This window comes from Anastrepha ludens, chromosome 5, assembly GCF_028408465.1.
Source record: "Anastrepha ludens isolate Willacy chromosome 5, idAnaLude1.1, whole genome shotgun sequence".
NCBI classification, from domain to species: domain Eukaryota; kingdom Metazoa; phylum Arthropoda; class Insecta; order Diptera; family Tephritidae; genus Anastrepha; species Anastrepha ludens.
In genome coordinates, this window is record NC_071501.1 from 87,089,581 (window position 1) to 87,111,849 (window position 22,269).

A 22,269-nucleotide genomic window follows, 5' to 3' on the forward strand; every position below is an offset into this window, starting at 1 on the left:
TTATAATTATCGTTTAAATAATAATTTGTTATAAACTATAAAAAAGTTATAAATAAATTATTTTTATATTGTATTATTTATTGTAATACTGTCTTCACGGCCAATTTTTTCTTTTCTATACTAAAAAGTAAAATCTGGCCCGTATTTGTGTAATAAATTTTCTTTTTTTTCTAAGATGTTTTCCTTCAGTTCGGCCCTGACTTAGAGCCAGTTTTTCAGAAAGAAATTTGTTTACTCTTATCCCTTAACCGGCTCGTAACAATTCGTTGGTAATTTCCATCACTTTCATTTCAGAGCTCGCTAACTATGCCATTATGAATAGACAAAATTTGATATTTCATAACTAACTATGCCATTAACAAGGTTACACGTTCCGGATGTTCGACATTTTGTTCGCTTTGAATCTATAAACTTTAATAAATTGCGATACGTGTGTAAACAAACATATGTCACAATTTAAATATTCAATATTCAATTTCGTTTACGAAACACATAATTGTAATTAAAAAGCGCGATTTCTTTTTGACATGCAACCCCGTGTTTTCTGTGTTATGGATAATTATTATTACGAATGTAAGGAGAAACATCAAAATAAAAACTAAATGAAATGAATGCCGGCAAAGAAAACAGGTCCGTAAACATAACTCTAATAAAATGTTTGTTAAATATTATTAATTATGGATTCATTTTACAGAAAAAAGCGTGTGTCCATAAACGTTTTGTCCTCTTATTAATTAATAATAAAATGTAATATAGAATTTCCGATGCGTATTACTGCCATAATTTTTTGCAACCTCAGTAAACGTCGCTTACGGATTTCCTCCAACTGTTTATTATTAGCAGTCAATTGCGCAATTAAATTAGCTATTCCTTCTCCTTGTATTTTCTTCTTATCGTTAGTAGTAATTAATGAAACCAAAAACACCGAAATATTCCATCAAAATAATTTCTATGAAGAAAAACCTACCAAAGCAGTATTGACAGCTGATAGTCAATTTTGCAGGTAATCAACCATATGTGAACGGGTAGATTATTTTCGTGGATTAATGGGTGATTAATGCATATGTGAACGTATTATTATATTCATAGTAAGAAATTTAAATTTACTACAAGCAAGCCGTATTTAGATCAATCATATGTGCTCATGCAACTCTATGCAAAAGCACGAAATCGTGAGCAAAGCAGAGAATAAAAATGACAAACGGGACAGAAAACCTGCAAATGTCAAGTCTCAATTTTGTGGTTTTTCGCTATTGTTGGCAGGAGAAAAAGTTCAATTATTGCGATTTTTCCGTAAATCGCCAGCAAAAATTATTGAAATTAAATATCTAAAGCAAATTTAATATCCAATAAAAAAGTTTAGTATTTGTGCTTGCAAATAAAATGGCAAATATATCAAATGAATTGGCCAAAATATTGAAGTAGTAGGTGCGAAAAATACAAAGAAATAAATCGAATACCAAGAATAAGAAAAAAACTTTCTTTTCTGCCATTAAAAACGGCGAATGCAAAAGCAGCTGTTGGAATTGGGAGAAACGACGTAAAAGTATAAAAAGTGTCAGTAAAAAAGAGAAACGGAAAGAAATATTTTAGTGCGTTCTAAATTTCCTAAGTCCGCCAGGCTGCCGCCGGAAAGAAACGAAGGGTTCACAAATAGTGGGCGTTTCGTCATCATCCCCAGTTAACGCCACCATCACCGTCCTGTGTAATTTTCACTACCTGTCGTGCAGCCTCCGCAAACGTTCCATATTTGCGGCCAAACACTCCACCACCTTTGTGTGGTCAACATACTATCGACATGAAGAAAATTTTTTCAAAATTCGATAAAAATGAAAAACTGGATAATTCGCACAATCACTCCACGTCGAAGGAGACCAACAGTTTTGTTGGTAAAGTGTTTACGGTGGGGCGTGTGAGTGTGACCGTCGAAGATGTGTTGGCCGAAGGTGAGTTGGCAATTGATTTTGTTTTAGAAAAGAAATGCAATAATATGGTGCAATGATTGTAATGCATGCCTTTTGTGTTGGTGCTGGAACAGTGGTTCACGGTCTGCGCTGTGCATAATACACTTTATAGAATGTGGTGTATTGGGGTCACTTGCTTACCTACTGCTATGTACAATGAATTTATTTATTTTCTTATCTGCGACAGTTCCACTTGAGTAAACCAACGTTGCTGATTGGTTAGAGAAGCATTTGAATTGTAAAGATTAAATTAAATCAAAAACATTCATTGCGACTTTTGCAGGTGGAACCGTGTACTACGATAAGATAACTAATTGTGATGTTTCAGCTACGCGTTTATACGATACCGTTAAAGAATATAGTTCTTGACTCGACATTTTTCATTTAACCATGTTTGAAAGCGTTTTACGGATGTAGTATACGCAAAAATTTAAATTTGCATAATGTGATATAGGGATATATGTATGTACTTATATGAAGAACATATTTCTTTATATCATATATACAATTGAGGTCAATAAAATAGTAGTGCCTATAATAATCGAGCAATCTTGTTTATAAATAAAGATTGACAGTTTGTAAGTTTGTTTTGCTGTCGCTCATCATAGATTTATACCTAAAAGTTAATTACAATTATTAAATATGAAGGGTTATTTTTGTTATAACAGTAAATTTTTTTAGGAACGTTGCTGAAGTGACTGTCCTTAGCCGAATATAAATCCATTTGTTTTACAAGTTTAACCGACAGTACAGGGTGCTCAATATAAAAGCGCTGCTACTTGTATTGTTGCAATGCATTTTGTTTATAATCTGGTAGATAATTTCATGGCATTTACATATTTCTTAAATATGAAATCCGGCATATGTCCACCACGCCTACGAGTTACTTAGTCCATTCGTTGTTGTTGTAGCAGCATAAATGGGGGAATGCCCCTTTACATACATGGGGAAGTGACAGTCCTTGGCCGGATATAAATCCGAGTCGTTCCGGTAACATAGAACCGAATGTCGTGGGAAAAAATTATACCTAGCACCGACTGTCGCTTCCAATTTTGGTCGTATGGCATCAATGGTGGCTTGAATATTGGAATAAATGGAATGTTAAACGCGCTGTTACGCCATCTTGTTGGAACTAAATGTTTTGGAAACAAAACTTCAGCCAGCATGGCTCGATCCATAGCGCTCCCCGTTTGTCGTAACGACAGCTCCTTCCTCATTTCGAAAGAAATGATGCCGCCAGTGCTCTATGAATTTGGCGTACAGATTTATTTATCTTTTTTTTTTTTCAAAGTAAATTTCCACAATATGAAAGCGCTGTTCATGAATCACTTGCCAAACCTTACTGAACAGAAATGTCAACACATTTTGCCATTCTCAACTATCATAGCATTGTTATCGATATCGATAGTTCTCATGCTAAACAAAAAAAACGACCTTAATTCTTACTTATGTTATTTTTTTGTTTTAATTTAAAATTTGATTAAATTTTATAAAAATTTATATTACTTATATTAGTTTGAGGAAAAATAAATCCATAATTGTCTCGGTTGATGACTGTAGTGATCGACATCTCGTAAAGTATTGATCAAACAATTTAAAGTTTATGTTCGCTGTCAATGTGACGTATCGCATTAAAAAATTCGTTTGCTATTGTTTGTTTGTTCCGTTCAGTTGTGAGTTACAGGGTGTTAACAATGGAAGTCAACAAAGAAAAATTCGGATCTAATTTAAAAATTTTAACACAGAAATGTTGTCAATGTATCAGTCTTTTGATTTATAGTACTTTTTGTAAATTGCCATTAAAAATTAATATAAATATTTAAAGTTAAAAATTCTTATTTTAAGCACAAGTTTCATAAATGCCCCATTACACACGATTATTTTACTTGAATAGCAAACCGAAAAGGAACAATATTCACTTATAAACGCTCTTTAATGATCGAATTATTGATTTGAAGCATTTTTTTACAAAATAATACTAAGAATTTTATTAAAATTTTATTATTACGAATGCTTTTCTGAACATATGTTATACCGTGCAAAATAAATGTGCGAGACGAACTTTCAAAAAACGATAATGAGAAAAGAATAAATCGAAACAAGAAAAAAACAACCCAGTCAACCAAAAGAGAACAATTTTTTATATACTATTTATTTTAGAAAGAACTTTACATGTTGATTGAGGGATATGTGTGTGGGCCGAAGGTCAAACTACCACGCGGACGAGATGCGCCAACTTTTTAATTTTTCCAGAAATGCACTTTTTTAAAAAGTTCGAAATATTCTTACTTCTTTTTACCTATTATCAATTATAAAACTTTGCTAAATGCTAATACTCTAAAGTATAAGTAAAGAACTGGCACCGTTTCACTGAAAAAAAGAAAAACCAAAAATGGGGTTCGGTAGCCGTTTTGTGGTTTTTAAAATGAGTGAAATTGACTTTTGGCCTTCGATAAAGAAATGTTTTCACATATTGTAAAAACATGTTACGACAAAATATTACTTTTATAAATCGCTCGATTTTTCAGTCCAAATTTTTGCTTGCGGCATGCCTTTTAAATATAATATAACTTGTAAATTATAAAAATGCCTGCAGGGTTAACAAATGCGTTATGCACTTTTCTTCCATATTTCAATACAATAACCAAATAGTAAAAAAACGAAAATTTTCATAGTTTTAATGGTGGGGCCTTGCACTTTTTAATAAATGTGGTGGGCGGTGCCACCCCCCTCTATTGTGGTAGTAATGGAAAGTTCAGTGATGATTTTTGGCCAGATATAAATTCGGCGACTTAAAAATGTATTTTTATGTTTGGTCTTATTTTCCCTACAGCTTTTCATACATACGTTTAGAGACATACTATTACACATATATATAAATATATATGTATTCCATAGTTTACAACACCTTAGAGAAAAATGTGTCTTACATAAAAATATTCGCTTCACTTCCTCTTGCTGAAGCAAATTCTAAAATTACTCCGTAAATTGTCGCCAAGTCACTTTCTTATACTTCCTTTTATTTTACATTCAAATTGCCTGGTGACCTAGACATTATTTTGTCCCGCTTACTCCATTTGCCTACAAGTGAATGCTAAAGTTCAAACATTGCATGACAAATATACACATCTTACACACAAACCACACACACAGGTACATTCTTGTGTTTGTACAAACAGGCGGCATTCTTTTACTTATAAAATAAACATAGTTAACTGTATGAAAGAGTACAATGCATGTGTGTGTGCACTTGGGTCATACTACGAAATTTAAAGCTTGCCAAGCACCCATCTTCTATTGTAAAACTTTTTTAAAAAGGAAATTAAGATTGCAGGAAGTATAGTTGGTGACCATAAAAGGCAAAACTATTAGCTTCTACTTTGACGTCGCCCTTCGGCAGCTAATGCGGTTAATAACACCAACACAAATTTTAATTATGCTAAAGAAGCGAATCGCTTTATATGCATATATTCCCACGACAGTCGGTTCTACGTAACCGGAACGACCCGGATTTATATCCGGTTAAGGACTGTCACTTCAGCAGAGAGAGAAAAACTTTGCACGAGGAAGATAAAAAGGAGAAGAACTTGGCTTTACTTGTGTGTCTATCGGGAAGAAAATGAATATTGCCCTAATGCCCTTAAATGTGTTAAGCAGATATTATATATTACATAGTTTATAAAAATTGAAAACTATGACGCAGAAAGTTACTTAGATGTTACCAAATACTCAACATACATACATATGTACGTGACGTGTATATGTAATACCTCTTATTTATAGGAAGTAGCATACGTAATATTTGTGTGCTTTCATTAAAGTCACGAACATTAGCTACACAAAAGAACTTTAATGCTCGTTGAGTAAAATACAATAATCGCTCGTTTACTACAAAATGACATAAGTATGTAGATGTGTATATGATGAGATGATGAGATGACCCTATACATATTGCATTGCACAACGTGGATTTTTGTTACAGGTGGGCATCCGCCCAGCTGATTTTTTCGTCATAGATGTGTATGAATAACGTCAAAAGTATTTGTTTTGTTTACATCTGTGTGTTTACTTTGCCATTTGTGTTCATTGAGAATGCATAGTTGGTGATTCAAAAAATATCTAAATTGAAATATTACAAAAAAAAGAGGTTGTCTGTAAAGTCGGTTTACTGACGGTAGTTTAACGTGACAACGTCATAAGAAAATATTGATGGAATGGTTGCAATTTTCAAAACAAAATTTTAATTTTATTTGTTTGATAGATATTTTGTATGGATATAGAGGAGGAGGTAAATGGAATTGCAATGGAATAGGTCAAGTTACATTTACACAAACGTGAAAAATGACGAAACATTTATCAAATTCATGAAAGATATCTTCAATTTCGATTGTGCATCAGACGTTAATAAGTCAACAACACTAAGAGGCACCATCATCGATTTGCCTTTTTCAAGACACTTTACACTCGAAACACTCCTTTTCATTTCCTACTTTTTCTATCATCGTCCTATTCTCAACAGAGAAATGGTTCATTACCATGCACACAGGAAGAAGGCATATGCAAATACAAGTATGTGAATTTATATACCTACATATGCGCATATACATACATATATATGCTCACTCAAGTAGGACAGAGCCAGATGTCGAACGTTGCCGAACGCGGGGGCCGATTGTGCTCTTTGTCGTTCGTTCCGCGCTCTCGCTTGCAGTTCAAGCACATTAGCCTACATTTGCTTGCGTACGGAATAGATTCGTATATTTGATATGTCCATATGACTTGTATGCATCTTTACATATAAATTTGTTCTTTTTGAAAATTGCGCGAAATTGTATATGTATATGCTTGTATATGTTTATATACATATATTAGTATACAACATATCTTATAAGGTATATGGTAAATATTACCATACATTTTTTCCTTCATATATAATAAAAAAATTAATAATAATAACATTAAAACAACAGGTATTATTAACAAACTTGGTTTTATTTTAAATTCTTCAAGTAAATCAAATTAATAATAATCAATAAGAAGGCATATGCAAATACAAATACGTGAATTTATATATGTACGTATGCGCATATACATACATATATACGCTCACTTAAGTAGGAGAGAGCAAGATGTCGAACGTTGCCGTTCGTTTGCTTTGTTCGTTCCGCGCTTTCGCTTGCAGTTCATTCAAGGTAACGGCAATGAGCAAGGTAACGACAAATGAGTAAGGTAACGACAAATGAGCAAGGTAACACTAATGAGCAGGGTAACGACACATTTTTTCGTGCGTGCAGCCGGCTAAATCGAATTATAAGACGTTATCACGTCAAAACATGAGTGAATATTGGGCTTGAAAAAAGTTAAGCGTAGTAAGGTATCCCTTTTTGGCGTTCCTGGAGGGGAACCGAAATGGCAAGTGTGGAGGAGAGCATGTTGGAATTCAAAAGCAAAACCAAAATACACGTATGTTTTTACTTATATGCGAATGTCATCACCTGTACCATTGCACTTCTTTAATATTTTTGAATTGGGGAAGACATATAGGAACGGCTATTAATGCTTCTTAAATTTATACTTTTGTTGTTTCTAATACCTTCAGCAAAGCTTTGAATTTCACTAAGTCAATAAGTTGAAGTTGGCGGTTCGCAAGCCGACAGTTGCAATGGCAAAATTGTATGAACTATCATACTTATGTTCCAAATTGCTTCTTCATTCAGATATCCTGTGACTATTTTCTTTTCCCAAAAATTTTATTTTTGATCAAAGAATCGCAATTTTTTAGCCAAAAAATAAGACCGTAATCATTCACTTGTTGTTGTTGTAGCAACATAAACATTCCCCATACTTACATACGAGGAATACTGCTGGAGTGACAGTCCTTGGCCGGATATAAATCCGGGTCGTTTCGGTAACGTAGAACCAACTGTCGTGGAAACGGAATCATCTACTAGACAGGTCTAGTTTACTGGGGCGGCAGCCCTTGGTCGGGAAAAACCCGAATCATTTCGTTAACGTAGAACCGGCTGTCATGGGAATGAATGGCTGTCATGGGAATGTGGTACAGTTACGTTCTGGATATTGTAGCAGGTTACACTTCTACTTATCCAGAATTGACCCCGACATACCAAACATATTTCCGGTATATGAAGGCACTTCTCTCCCTCTGGACCCAACCTTTCGAAACAGCATGTTTCCTGGGCCTACCTTTAGATGAGCCAGACGAAGACGATCGGTGATATACTCTACACTGACGGAGCTTCTATTACTGCTACAACAACAACAAGAACAACAACCTTAATCATTCCACAGACACTGCATTCACTGAAATTTGCCTAAATTTTGTTTTTTTTTGTGAAAAATAAAATCACCTCGATTCTTGAACAAACCTCGTATTTAGTTTCTTGGTGGAAAAACCGCTGGCGCAAATATATTATATCTAAGAGATGTTTCTTTGAATGGGACAAAATAGAACTTGTTGAATAAAAAAATATTTTTCTAAAAAAATACGAAGTCACCTGATTTTAAAATGTACCTCGTACGTACTTACACATGCATCTGCTTAAATATGAAATTCTATTGAACAAACGAGAACAAATATGAGTTAAATTCAAAGCCGGCCTGTCACCCTGTGGGCCGTTAATAAATCAGCATATCAGCATTTATACGAGACCTCAAACACACACCTGTTGACTGGCACGGTATAAGTGTCAATAACAAAAAATATATTTGTTACGAATATATATAATATACATAAGTATAAAATAATATAAAGTTCATATAAAATTGATTTTTTAGTTATAGCTACAAAAATCATGATATCATTACGGCAAGTCTACAATCGACCAAAGTTTTGTTCTCAGCCAAATGTTTGAACAACACTGTGAATACGGGCTAGATGTTCACTGCCTGTTCATTGATTTCAAACAAGCCTTCAACAGTGTTAAAAGTGATAGCATCCAGCACATATTGCTAAAAAAATACGGTTCTCAACTATGCCGCGCCTGTCTGGTCTCCTGGAACCAGTGATACGCAGTGGACGAAGCTACAGACTTGCCAGAATACTGCCATTAGGACCGCGACAGGATGTCTCCTGATGCCCCCAATTCAACACCTACACGATGAGGCTAACATGTTCCCTGTTAAGGAGCACAACAAAATGCTCGGCAAGCAGTTTCTACCTCCCAGGCACATCAGGAGACACTTCCTCAACTACGTGGACGAGATCCCGGACAAAACAGACAGACCACTCCAGGATCAGACAGTATACAGACAGGCCATTAACGACATCCATCGGGAGACCCTTACCACCTTCTCAAGCTCCCGACCACAAAAGTGATCATTCAGTCGTTCCCTATTGAAACAGGTGTAAAGCAAGGTGATGCCTTATCAACAGTCATATTCAATTTGATGCCGCACTTTGTCGTAAGGGAAGTCAACAAAGGTGGTACCTTGATATTTGCTTATGCAGATGACATCGCTATTCTCTCAAGAAATAGGAATGACTTAAAGGAAATTTTCTTAAAAGGCAAAACAAAATATGACAAATTTCCATGTGGGAGCCTATACTTTTAAAGCAGTGCAGTATTTTAAGTACCTAGGAGTTATGTTCGCATGTAGCGGTGATTCAACTTCCGCCGTCAGGGATCGCATCAACGCCGCCAACAAAGCGTATTACGCCCGCCTTAACTTGTTCAAGTCCCGACTTTTGTCTAAAGCTACAAAGATCACTATGTACAAGACTCTTATTCGACCAATCCTAACATATGATTGTGAGGTATGGACTCTTAAGGTTGATGATTGTGCTCAGATTGCTCGTATGGAAAGAAAATTTTTAAGAAAGATCTTTGGCCCAATAAGCATGGATGATGGTACCTATAGAATCCGATTGAACTCTGAACTGAGCGATCTAACTCAGAACGAGACAGCTGTGCGTTTTGTTAAAGTGCAGCGCATACGATGGCTAGGTCATGTAATCCATATGCCTGTTGACTGTACCGTGATGAAAGCTATGACAGGAAAGCTAATGGGCGTGAAGGCCAAAGGCAGACCGAGGAACCGTTGGATAGACGCAGTGGAACTCGATCTTAAGAAGCTGGGAATACGTAACTACGAAGCAACAGCTTAAGATAGACCGCTTTGGAGGAGCAATTTTAAGGGAGCTTTGACGCACACCGCGTTGTAACGCTATGGAAGACGAAGAAGAAGAAGATTTTTTTACGTACTTTGACGCCCTTAAAAAAACCGAAAATATCTCGTGACGTTCTACTATATAATCTGTAATATAGCAAAAAATCGTGGTTTCATCTTAAAGCCGGAATATCTAAAAATTGTGACGGCTGAAGTTACATACATAGATTCGGATACAGCACGTCAAACACGTGGGAAGATAAGCGTTTTAAGAGTAACACAGTCGTTTATGATTAATTAGCATCAATGCCCAAAGTATAAACAAGAAAATATGGTTGTGTTGTTCCAACTGTTTTTATTACAAATAAACTTAAAATTAAATTAATCTGAACAGCGATCAAAACACAAACCAACTCATTCGTCTTAAATGACTACCTAACGGTTGTCAGTCTGTTACTTTTTATTATTCAAACATTTCTCCCTCCTGGTTGTTTATTTCTGAGCGAAATATGATTCACTCTATTTTACTCTTTTCATACTCAGAGTCTGTGTAGGCTCTCTTTTGAGTGTGAAAAAGTTAGCAGTTTTACAAATGTTTCTAACTGTTTTGTTAACCTTCGACATTTATTAGCTTGCTGACATTTTTCAAGCACACACTTTCATTTCTCAGCGGCGCTCAATGCACTAATAGCGACTTAACAAATATTTGTGTAGAGACACATATAAAACCGCAATAGAAAATACATAAAATAATTCGAAATTTTTAGTTCGAAATATAATACGTGCAGAAAAAATATCGGCATAATTAAATAAATATTTTTGTTATGCATACACGTTACAATTGCTTAAAGAATACAAAAATAATAATTTTCTCTGTACAGTGTGTGTGTTTTTAGTACTTTTGAATACTCGAATATTCTATTGCTTGATTTCAGTAAAGAAGAACTTAGAATTAGATTTCTGCATATTTCACTTTCCGAGCTTCTACGTATGAAAAGTAACACAACCACTGACGAGTACGAGTACGAAGTCGTTCCCACGGCAGTCGGTTCTACGTAACCGGAACGACCCGGATTCATATCCGGCCAAGGACTGTCACTTCAACAACAACAACGAGTACGAAGTGTAAACAAGTTCTTAGAAAATGAGTGTAAAACCTTGTTGACATTTTTTCCCGATACCTGATCTTTAGCGGTCTCTAAATTGAGCGGAAGCACCCACCAAAAACATTAAGCAGGTATTACTGAGTTCGAATGGCTACATCGTAAATTCGAAATGGCTAGAGTAAGCCAACAAGCCTACTTTATACCAAGTAGACAATTGAGTAGTAAATTCCTCTCTAGACGAACAAAACACTTTATAAAGCTCTAATCATGCTCGTCCTATCGTATAGCGTAGAAGCTTGGATGATGACAACATCCTATGAAGCGTCCCTTTGCACGTTAGCGACGGCGAGTATCGCAGGCGATGGAAGAATGAGCTGTATAAGCTTTACGACGAATAGAGATTACAGCGAATAAAGATCCAGGGGCCTCGTTGAATGAGTCCGAACGCTCCGGCTCTGCAAGTATTCGATGCGATACCAGCAGGTGGTAGCAGAGGAAGAGGAAAGATCATGTACTTGGCTTCACTTGGTGTGTCCAACTGGCGGTTTACGCGCCAATCAAGAAGAAGAGTAACATCACTGATTTTTCAAAGATTTGTTACGACGTGTTTCGGTTGCCGGAAAAAAAGTTTCAAAATCAAATTCAGAAGAAGTAACCAGTTTTATTTTAATAATATATTAAATTTAATAAACATGTGTTTTTTTTAATAAATTTGCTAGTATGTGATTTTTCTTTGAGGTTCCAAACTTAAACAACGCATCAGCTTAACCGCTGGCTTGCTCAATAGAAAATTTTTTACAAATATGTTATTTAAAACTTGTAAAATTATATATTTTAGTAACCAAGAATATTCTTTTGAAAGTCTCATCCATTTCGAAAAAATTAAAGCCATAGCTGTCTTTCTTCATTCAAAAATATTTTTACCGCAATTGCGGTGTAATTTGGCGAGTCTTGCGAGATGCTCAGGCATCATACGAGGAATTTGCCTTCAATATTTTTCACTACAATGATCATTAAGTAAACGTTAGAAAGGAATTGGCCAAACTCTCAGGCCTATTTACTTTACAAGTACGACATGGTTGTGGTTTAAAATTTTCTAAGCATTTATTTAATCGCTATAAACTTTATGATATAAGACAATACGACGCTTACGACACCTTGTAAACCAAATGCTTTCTGAATTGAGAGGAGAGCTAGGCAGTTTACTTCTAGTCAAAGAGTTTCTTTAATACCCACTTTTTTTATGTTTAATTCAGAATTACCTCAAGAATGTCAAAAATCGCTCTACAGTCCCTTCGACAGCAATGAATAGTTCTCTCCCTTAGTTGTTGTTGTTGTAGCTGCCAAAACATTACCAATATATGTATGGGGAGTGCTGCTGGAGCGACAGTCCTTTGCCGGGTATATGTAAATCCCGGTCGTTCCGGTAACGCAGAACCTCCCCTTCTCTACTTAGGTGTAGGGGTTTATTCTCAGCTGAGTCAGAGTGAAAGTGAGTTTTTTGCTATTGCTTAAAAGGGGAAAGAAAAAAACCTTAAGCAATCGGAATGTGCTTCTAATTTTATAAAACACGTGTTCAATGTATTTATTAAATTCTTTACTCACTTCTCAGAAAAAAAGTGACAAGTACATAATTGCTTACTACAATAATAAGTTCATACTTTCCATTTTAAACATACAGGCTTTAAGACGCGTTTTAACAATTCAAATTACATATAAAAGTTAAATATTATATTTACATCAATATTAGCGGTTAAATCGCGTACACATTTTGACCTTGGAAAAACGCCCGCAAACGTATGTACATGTATATGAGTATGTATGCATGAGCTGAGACTGTGCGAAAGCCTCAGTTATGGAGAAATGCAAGTACGTAGATAAATCTCCCCTTTGAATGCTTACAATATATTAAAAAACACATACACACTTGTACATACGTACATACATATTCGTTGCCACTCACCAAAGCGAATGTTACAATTTCTGTTTGTTGCTGTCGCTTTTACGGCGTTGTTTTTGCTTATCACTTGCACTTGTTGTTGCTGGTGTGGCTGATATTTTGCATATCACCATTATCTCCATCAGCTGCTCAACACCCTTTCCCACATTCATTCACTCACTCACTTGTATTTAAATTCACTTTTATTTTTGTTTAGTGTTTTGGGTCTTCCTTTTGGTTTGTGGTTTTTTGTTTCTGTTTTTGTTTTGGGATGTGAAAACCGCATTCGCGCAATGCTCGTTAGACGTTAAATGCTAACAAAAGCAACAAAAATAAATTGATAAATAAGAATCGTCGCATAGCTTTTGTCCTCGCCCTTGTCTCCATCCACCCAGTCGTCTCCACCTCGCTCACCCTTGCGCACCAACAATTGAAATCCAACACCGTTGTGATTAATTCAGTCTCATGTTTTTCATATTCAAGTCACAATTGCAACATTTTGTATTTCATTTTATTTTGTTTGCGTGGCACCACTGAAGCATCCGCCGTCTCAAAATGCCAATAACTTGCCGCACCTGCTAATAGCTTCCTTCCTCCTTCCCCCTGTTTTGTTTTTGGAATGTGTGTATGGCAGTGGTATGAAAAAAAACAAATATTCTATCTATTTACAGGGTGTTTGAAATACAAGTTTATTTTTTTAACATAAATTGTTTTAATACTGACAGGTCTTTCTTACTTGAAATCTTGAAGATCGGGTTATTCGCTTGCTGGCACAATCAACTTGAAAATTCTAGCCAAACTAACATCCTGAGGGTTGTAAAACTGGCGTATGATTGTCAAGAAGCATTTGCATCGGTGACAGTTTGATCCGGATTTTAAAGTGTAGCATCATTTGCCTAATCGTGGCCAAATTTCTTCTCCTTGAATTCAGTAAAATAAATTCAAGAGAAGTACAAGAACAATTTCCCTGGTTTTACTTTAAGTGATATTTGGCTTTCCTCAATACTGCCTAATTGTCTACAAACCACTTGCGGCATGGGATATATGATAGTTTTCCGAAGTCCTTGGGTTGTGTAATAAAAGCCAAAGTCGAATGATTGAAATAAATACGAAAACATTGTGCTTGATTACATATTTAATAAAAAATAATAATTTTTCATAAAATTATCAAATTTTGTTATTGCTGGCTTTTATCGGTGGAGGTTGTTGTTGTTGTTGTAAGCATAAACATTTCCAGTATATGCGGTTAATTCTGCTGAAGTGACAGTCCCTGACCGGATATAAATTCGGGTCGTTACGGTAACGTAGAACCGACTGTCGTGGCAACGTTTTTTTTCTGTCGAACGACTTGATGATTAAAATTGCAATTTACTTTTTTCTATGCGTGGAAAGGATCTTTTAGTTCTGCTCCGCTTTGCGGTCTTGATGTTTTGCTATACATTTTTCTGGTACCTCCACTATAAAAAGCACATACAATAAACTATCGATGCATCCACCTTCTCCACCTAACCTTACATTTAGTATTTTAAGACTTCATGAGCTGAATTGGCTTCATTACATCTTCTATTCAACATACCTACTTGATTTCTCAAAGGTATTTTTCATCGCGTTTCCCCTTAGAGTGTGCATTCATTCCCCTTCCAAAGTCGTAATATTGCTCCTTGTCGCAAAGTGCATTAAAACTGGTGTGTTTGTGTTTGTGTGTGTAAGATTTTTTTTATTTGCTACTCGCAACATGCCACAATTATCGATTACTTTGCTTTTGACACAAAAACGTAAATACTTTGCTACGTAAATAGTAACTTTCTAGCACCATGGTACATATAGAGATGTCAGTGTGTGTATATGTATGTATGCAAATGAGTTTCTTCACAATAAGCTCAATAAGCACATACTCGTATATTGTATTCCGAGAGATGAGTAATACCGTAAGTTTTGCTGCAAATGGCCAAGTGGTACGGTAATCATATAGCGCAACATTGACTAACTGTATATTGTCTTTTTAATTGAATTGTAATTTAATTGTATTACATATACGATGTATATATGTACGTACATACACACATATGCGTAATTAGTGACGATAGTGTGTTTTTTTATGTGGCATATGGACTATAATAAAGTTTTGGTTTGGATTCTCACTTTCTGGATGTGAAATACTACTACTTTAACGAATCAAAACTGGCTCAACCAATTGGAGGACTGTTTCTTTGTTTTTGCTGCAAAACTTTAAAATTATTATTTAAATTTTGAAAACAAAAAATTGTGTATAGTTGGTGTGTGCCAAACTTCACTAAGTGATCCCACTTGAATCGGAGTGGGAATAATCAGGTAAAGCAAAGCTAAAAAATGTGTGTTCTCTAATTTCTATATCTACTGGCTTCTTAATAAGTTGTTCAGTACTCATTCGATATACTTTGTCTTAACAGCAGCTGATTTGAGGACAGATGTTATTTACCTTTACCAAATAAAAAGTCGCACTCGGAACACTAAAACAAAAAAAGAACCAAATGGAAATACGTACATATACTGAACTCAAACGCTCTCAGAATATTCGTGAGAAGAGTTATAAAAGAGAATGGGTTGCGTATCTTCGAAAAGGCAACATGCATAGCATGCCTGCATTTCTTGGTAGGAAAAAATAATGCACAGAGTTCTGTTTTTGTGAATTTTTGGCAACGATTGCGAAATCTGAGTTCACTTTTTTACCTACTATAACAAAAATCAACGAGTGTCATTTACTCGTTGACCGAAATTAATTTTTTTTTTTTAATTTTATCAGACTCGATTTGTAAAAGCGTTTACGCTAGTATATGCATGTATAACACAAATGTAAAGGGTGCTCAGATTGGAGGTATTTTTCTAATAGAGATCACGCGTGACTACTGTCCAACTAAATACATAATTTGTTTCAGTATCCATGGACATTTCATTTACGTCTCAACAATGTTTACAAATCGTACAAATGTATAACGGAAGTCGACGCTCTGTGAAAAATGCGATGAACATCAGGCCAACTTATGGAGTTCAGCGATGAGGAACATTTTTGGTTAATGGCTACGTCAGTAAGCAAAATTGCCGTATTTGGGCTAAAGAGCAACCCGCAGCCATTCAAGAATAGACATTACATCCATTGAAAACCGCCGTATGGCGCTGCCTATGGGCTGAAGGAATTATCGGCCCATATTTCTTCAAAGACGAGGCTGGCGCCAATGTAACAGTGAAATGGCGACCGTCTCGCACCAGTGAAATGGCCACCAAAATCGTGTGATATCACACTATGAACTTTTATTTGTGGGGGTATGTTAAAACCAGCTTCGATTGAGGCATTGGAAGCCAACATTACTAAAGTTATTCACGAGATACCGACCGAAGTCCCCCAGCGAGTCATTCAAATTTATTGTTTACGGATGACCGAATTACGGCGCAGTTCCGACGAACATTTGAAAAGGATTATCTTTAAAAAATAAATGTCATGAATGGTTCTACACAAAAATAATAAAGGTTTCCCCATCAATTTAAATTTTCGTTGTTTTATTTCAATTTAAAATCCGATGCCTCTAAATTGATCACCCTTTACACTATATGATACCTCCCAAATTTATTCTACGGCAAAAAATGAAGCGCCAAAGCTTTCTATTGAATTAATTTTTCCGTAAATTTGGATAAAAATGTTTACAGATCGATATTATTATATCTCCTTTTTAATTTCCCATCACAAATGTCTGAAAAATTATATGGGCCTATCGATAAACTTTATTTAAAAAAATATATAAGCTATATTTTATAGGAGCCCATAAAATTTAAAAAATTAAGAAACAAAAATATTATTGTTTTTTTTTTTTTGCTTAAAAATTTTGTAATATCAAAAAAATGTTGTTGGTTTTAAATTTTTAAAACGATTTATACAAGAGAAAACTTTAAAAAGTTCAATATATTTTCAAACTTTTTGGTCGGAATTTTTAGTAGCAACGAATGCTTGAAATTTTTTTATATGGAAGAAAATACGTAAAACCGTCAACAAGAAAATTATTATACAAAATTAATGCGAATTTTGAGCCATTGTAATACCAATTTTTTAGCGTACCCAGAATTGTTCTAAAATGTGTAGCTACATTTTTGAAATTTTAATGCTTTTGATTTTGTTGTAGTTTAGCCAATATATGTATGTATATATAACATATCGTCCCCTTAGTATAACAATAGCCTATGTGCTCATAGGCTATTATTTTTTTATTGAATTTTTGGATTCTCCATCGTCGATTTTATATGTGGTCAAAATTTTGTCAAGTTCTAGTTCCACAAAGTGGGTCAAAACGTCAGTCAAAAAATAATAAATATTTACAGACATAACGAGATTTGAGTGAGAGCTACTTTCGACAAAAAGTTTGAAATTCATTTTCTCAAAACATCAAAAAATGTATAGGCTATTTTAATACTAAGGGGACGATATACCCTTTACTGGGTGCTTCTCCAAGCTCGTCCTACTATTTGTGGCGTGCGTCTTGATATTGTTTCGTAAATGGGTCCCAGTTTTAAGCCGACTCCGAACGGCAGATTGTTTTTTATGAGAGCCTTTCCATGGCAGAAATACACTCTAAACAACTTTTTCTACCGCCATCGGCTAACGGCTACGGTTAATACTTTTATAAAAAAAACCATAATCAAACCGTGGCAAAATGTCGCTGTGCTATTATTGTGGCCACGGCTGTATGTGTGCCCCAATGACAAAGCGCGATAAATACGAAATAGTAATATTTCATCTTCTTCATTTATCTTCTTAGCTACATATATAATTAAGTGCATAGAGTATGCGAATAACTTGTGGATCATTATCGCAAATAAAATGAAATTATCAAAATATACCCGCACACAAAGCTATGCACATACATATGTACGAGTAATTGCAAATGAATTCTTAACGGTTTTCTGCACCACAAATTTTCATTGTCTGTTTTTTTTTTGTTTTTGTTTTTTACATTCATGATTAAACTCTCATATTCAACAGCTATTTTCTTTCTCTCGTTGCAGGTGGTTTCGCCATGGTCTTCCTCGCTAAAGCCAACACAGGCAACACAAAATATGCGCTGAAGCGTATGTATGTGAATAACGAGCACGACTTGAACGTGGCCAAGAGGGAGATTCAGATCGCTGTAAGTGCTCCATACACGTCAGCCTGAAAATTTTGTCTGTTAGCCGTTGGCGGGGCTTGGCGGTGCCAGTCATTGTCACGGCTGACATTTCGTGCCGCTTAAATTATTAAATATTTCATTATATGTTGATGTTGTTTTTTTTTGTTTTTAGTTAAGCACACATATTAAAATATTTATGTGAAAATTTACGCTATGAGAAACTTTTCTTCTTCTCGCCACATCATTTCCTCCTTCTCTAACCTCTGCTATTTGGTGTACAATATTTTCTCTTCCCGTAGAGCAATCTGAGCGGTCACAAGAATATTATAGGCTATGTGGACTCAAGCATTACGCACACCGGCAACGGTGTATGCGAAGTACTATTGCTCATGCCCTACTGCAAGCAACACATGCTGGCCATGATGAATGCACGGTAAGTGCTAAAGCAGTCAATTCATAATTAATCAAATACCTATGCATGTTGCCACTCATACACACACACACAACAAATCATACACATGTAGAATGTAATGTAATGTACTAATTATGCAATGTTGCACTTTACAGATTGCAGGTTGGCTTCACCGAGCAGGAAGTTCTCACCGTATTCTGTGATATTTCGGAGGCAGTGTCACGTTTGCACTTCTGTCAAACTCCCATTATCCATAGGGATTTGAAAGTGGAGAATATACTGCAGAATGATGCTGGTAATTTTGTGCTTTGCGATTTTGGCTCAGCCACCGCAAAAATATTAAATCCACTGCAACATGGCGTCACTGGCGTCGAGGAGGAAATACAAAAGTACACAACTCTATCGTATCGTGCACCCGAAATGATCGATCTCTATTCCGGCAAAAGTATTACGACTAAAGCAGACATTTGGGCGCTCGGGTGTATGCTCTACAAGTTATGCTTCTTCAATTTGCCCTTCGGCGAAAGTACGCTGGCCATACAAAATGGCCAATTCTCCATCCCAGACAATTCCAAATACTCAAAAGGCATGCATCAATTGATTAAATATATGCTCGAGCCTGATATGGAGAAACGACCGAATATCTGGCAAGTGTGCGAGGTGGCTTTCCGATTGGCCGGCAAAGACAACCCAGTTCAAAATTTGCACGTAAGTTGAAAGTAGTTTTGATTGGTGTTGGAAGAACAAAATTACACAAAAAATCGTGCTTGTGCTTTTTTTCTTTCAATATGTTAGATTGCTCAAAATAACTAATATACTATAAGCGTACTTATCTAGTACTTGTAGATAGCTTGTGAAGAAGGCAAAATACAAAGTAAAATGCACAAATACACCGCGTTACACACATTCTGTCCTATGAACCAAATACACTTTTTCGGAAAGGGGATAAAAAATAAAAATACACGTGTATCGGCGATTTTCATGTACACGTCACAATTTTTTTTTTTTGTATTTTATAACTTTAAACGAGCAATTCATGTATGCATATCTGTATAGCCACACGATCTTAGGATTAGCTTAACGGACACTGACAATGTTTCACAGGGTTGCCACCTGTTCGAAATTAAAAAAAAATTGCATGAGATATGCCGATGTGGGTATCAAAAGAAAGGTATTTCACTCCGCATTACAATAGAGATATAAAACCCCGAATTTTTTTAATAATTTTATTATATTAAAATTAAAAATTGTTACATTAAAAATTTTAATGCTTTTAAAGAAACTTAGGCCTTTTATTTTTGCGTTTGTAAGCATTTGTATCAGTATCGCGACAAATAGACCAACAGTATTCGCCAAGCATATGCGTAATGTCTTGTCCTTTAAAACGCTTTTCAATAGCCGCAATGTCCTGATGGAACCTTTCGCCATGTTCATAGCTACAAGCTCCTAAATCACCAGTGAAACAATCTAAATGATTGTGAAGGAAATGGATCTTTAGCGACATTAATATGCCCATTTCGCCATATGCCGAAATCATTTCTGCAACAATATTTTTATAATTGTCAGCTCGTTTGTTGCCAAGAAACCGCTCAATAACGGCAACTGTGCCTTTCCATGCACGTTGTTCGATAGCATTCAATTTTGATGAAATTTCATAACTTGCAACTATTTTTTTTATCTGCGGACCACTGAAAACACCTTAAATTATACACATCATTAAAAAAATAAAGTTACTAAAAGCCTTCGTAAAAAAAATACCTGCATGAATCTTTGCGCCGCTCAGTTTCGGAAAAATATTGCGCAAACTTGCAATCGCCTCGCCCTCACGATCCAGTTTTTTAACAAAATTTGATACGACACCGAGCTTAATGTGTAGTGATGGCAAAATGATTTGAGATGGCTGCACTAATGGTAGATTTTCTATACTTTCTACGCCTACTTTGTAGCATGTTCGCGGCTTCCACTTAAATTCAGTGTAATGCTGATCTCTTTTGCGACCTTCCCATGTACACAAAAAGCACTGGTGGGTTGGAAATCCACGCTTAACGCCCATGAGTAATCCGACCACTTTTAGATCGCAGCATATTTTCCAATTATGCTCTTGGTAGTTTATCAGCTGTAATATTAATTCCATGCCTTCGTATGTTTCTTTGAGGTTGGTGGCATATGCGATCGGGACAGCTGGATGTTTGTTACCGATATGAAGCAGCACTACTTTAAGGCTGTTGACCGATGCATCGATGAAAAGTCGCCACTCCTCTGAAATATGAGGGTAACCAAGTTTTTCAAGCATCATGCATTTTTCCTAAGATGAAATATACAGAAAGACGTTTTAAAACAATTGTCAAAGTATACGTCTCCTAGTAGCGCAACTGTCAGATGATCGGAACTTCCGGAACTGTAACAAACACACAAACGGCACAGAGTGTGTTGTATGAAAAAATAAATTAAATGTTAATAAGTTGTTTAAAAATTTGGAGTCCCTTCAAGTTATGCCGAAAATTAAGAAAAAAAATTTTTTTTTTAGAAAAAAAAATCAAGAAAATCTGAGAATTGATAAACATTTTTTTTTGTAATTTTACATAATAAAAACATTTCTACGAGTCTGCCTGCAGAAATTCAGCGCGATTGGATCACGGAAAAGGGGTTAAAAATTGATCCAAAGTTTTTCACACAGGCGGACTACGAGCTACATTATACATAAAAAAAAATTCTGACGTGTACACGAAAATCGCCGATACACGTGTATTTTTATTTTTTCTCCCCTTTCCGAAAAAGTATATTTGGTTCATAGGACAGAAAAAAAGTTCGTTTTTGTAACGCAGTGATATTAAAAAAAAGTATCCGAGCGGAATAGTAGTAATTTTTTGCGAAATCAAACTTTGTGTACCCGACGTGTACCTTTTAACTTCAAATAAATCGTATTTTTTTGTTCATATCAATCGAATTCATAATTTCTTTATGGAAACAGGATTACACATACAGTTTGTCAGAAAGTATTCTGACATCTATCAGCGCCAAAAATTCGCTAAATGAAAAACTGTTTTTAGAAGGCATAACAATAGAAATAAATATGCAAAATTTTATACATTGTTTATTAGTACTTGAACTTTATAAAAAAATGTATTTTAATTTTTCTCAAAAAAAATTAGTATATAAAAAATCACGTAACCCAAAGTACAATGAAAAAAAGTTGCTCCACGGTCTGCATCATTTCTCCTTGAAATGTTGATGGATCTGTAAAAAGTAAAAAAATTCTTGTAAAATGAAATTGTAGTCTGTCGAGCCGGATTTTTGAATTTAGAAAAATTTTGCAATTTACAGCATTTAAAAAAAAAGTATGCGTTTTACGTCATAAACGTGACACTTTAATTATATTTTATAAAATTGTTTAATAAAAATATCAAAAATCCAGCTCGACAGGCTATAGAGAAAACACTTTGGAATGTTTGAAAAACAACCGCATCAAAAAATATTAAAAACTGTATGAGTTATCATGCAGACCGTGCCGGAAAAAGTAGTTTCGAGAAAAACGAGTTTAAACTTTCAAGTGCGTTTAGCTCGAGGTCACGCGCATTTAAAACATGAT

General features: G+C 35.2%; 1 protein-coding gene and 1 long non-coding RNA gene across 5 annotated transcripts in view; one reads left to right on the forward strand and one right to left on the reverse strand.

Annotated features, from left to right (window-relative positions):
* The first annotated feature begins 1,213 nt into the window (after positions 1–1,213).
* LOC128863321 (uncharacterized) overlaps positions 1,214–22,269 on the forward strand; it is a 71,135-nt gene continuing 50,079 nt past the window's right edge. For 2 of the 4 annotated variants that reach the window (XM_054102438.1, XM_054102434.1), the window contains exons 1-4: positions 1,214–1,946; positions 18,168–18,289; positions 18,568–18,701; positions 18,836–19,388. In XM_054102438.1, the coding sequence (XP_053958413.1) occupies positions 1,799–1,946; positions 18,168–18,289; positions 18,568–18,701; positions 18,836–19,388 (957 nt within the window). In that variant the 5' untranslated portion in view covers positions 1,214–1,798. Of the gene's footprint in view, positions 1,947–12,559; positions 12,690–12,986; positions 13,067–18,167; positions 18,290–18,567; positions 18,702–18,835; positions 19,389–22,269 lie in introns of those variants that run through there. The other 2 variants (XM_054102435.1, XM_054102437.1) reach the window with 2 other exon arrangements.
* Positions 10,442–12,891, reverse strand: LOC128863323 (uncharacterized). The gene is made up of 3 exons (XR_008454594.1): positions 12,803–12,891; positions 12,460–12,707; positions 10,442–11,775 (listed from the first exon to the last, which is right to left on the reverse strand). It is a non-coding gene; the product is annotated as an uncharacterized LOC128863323 (long non-coding RNA).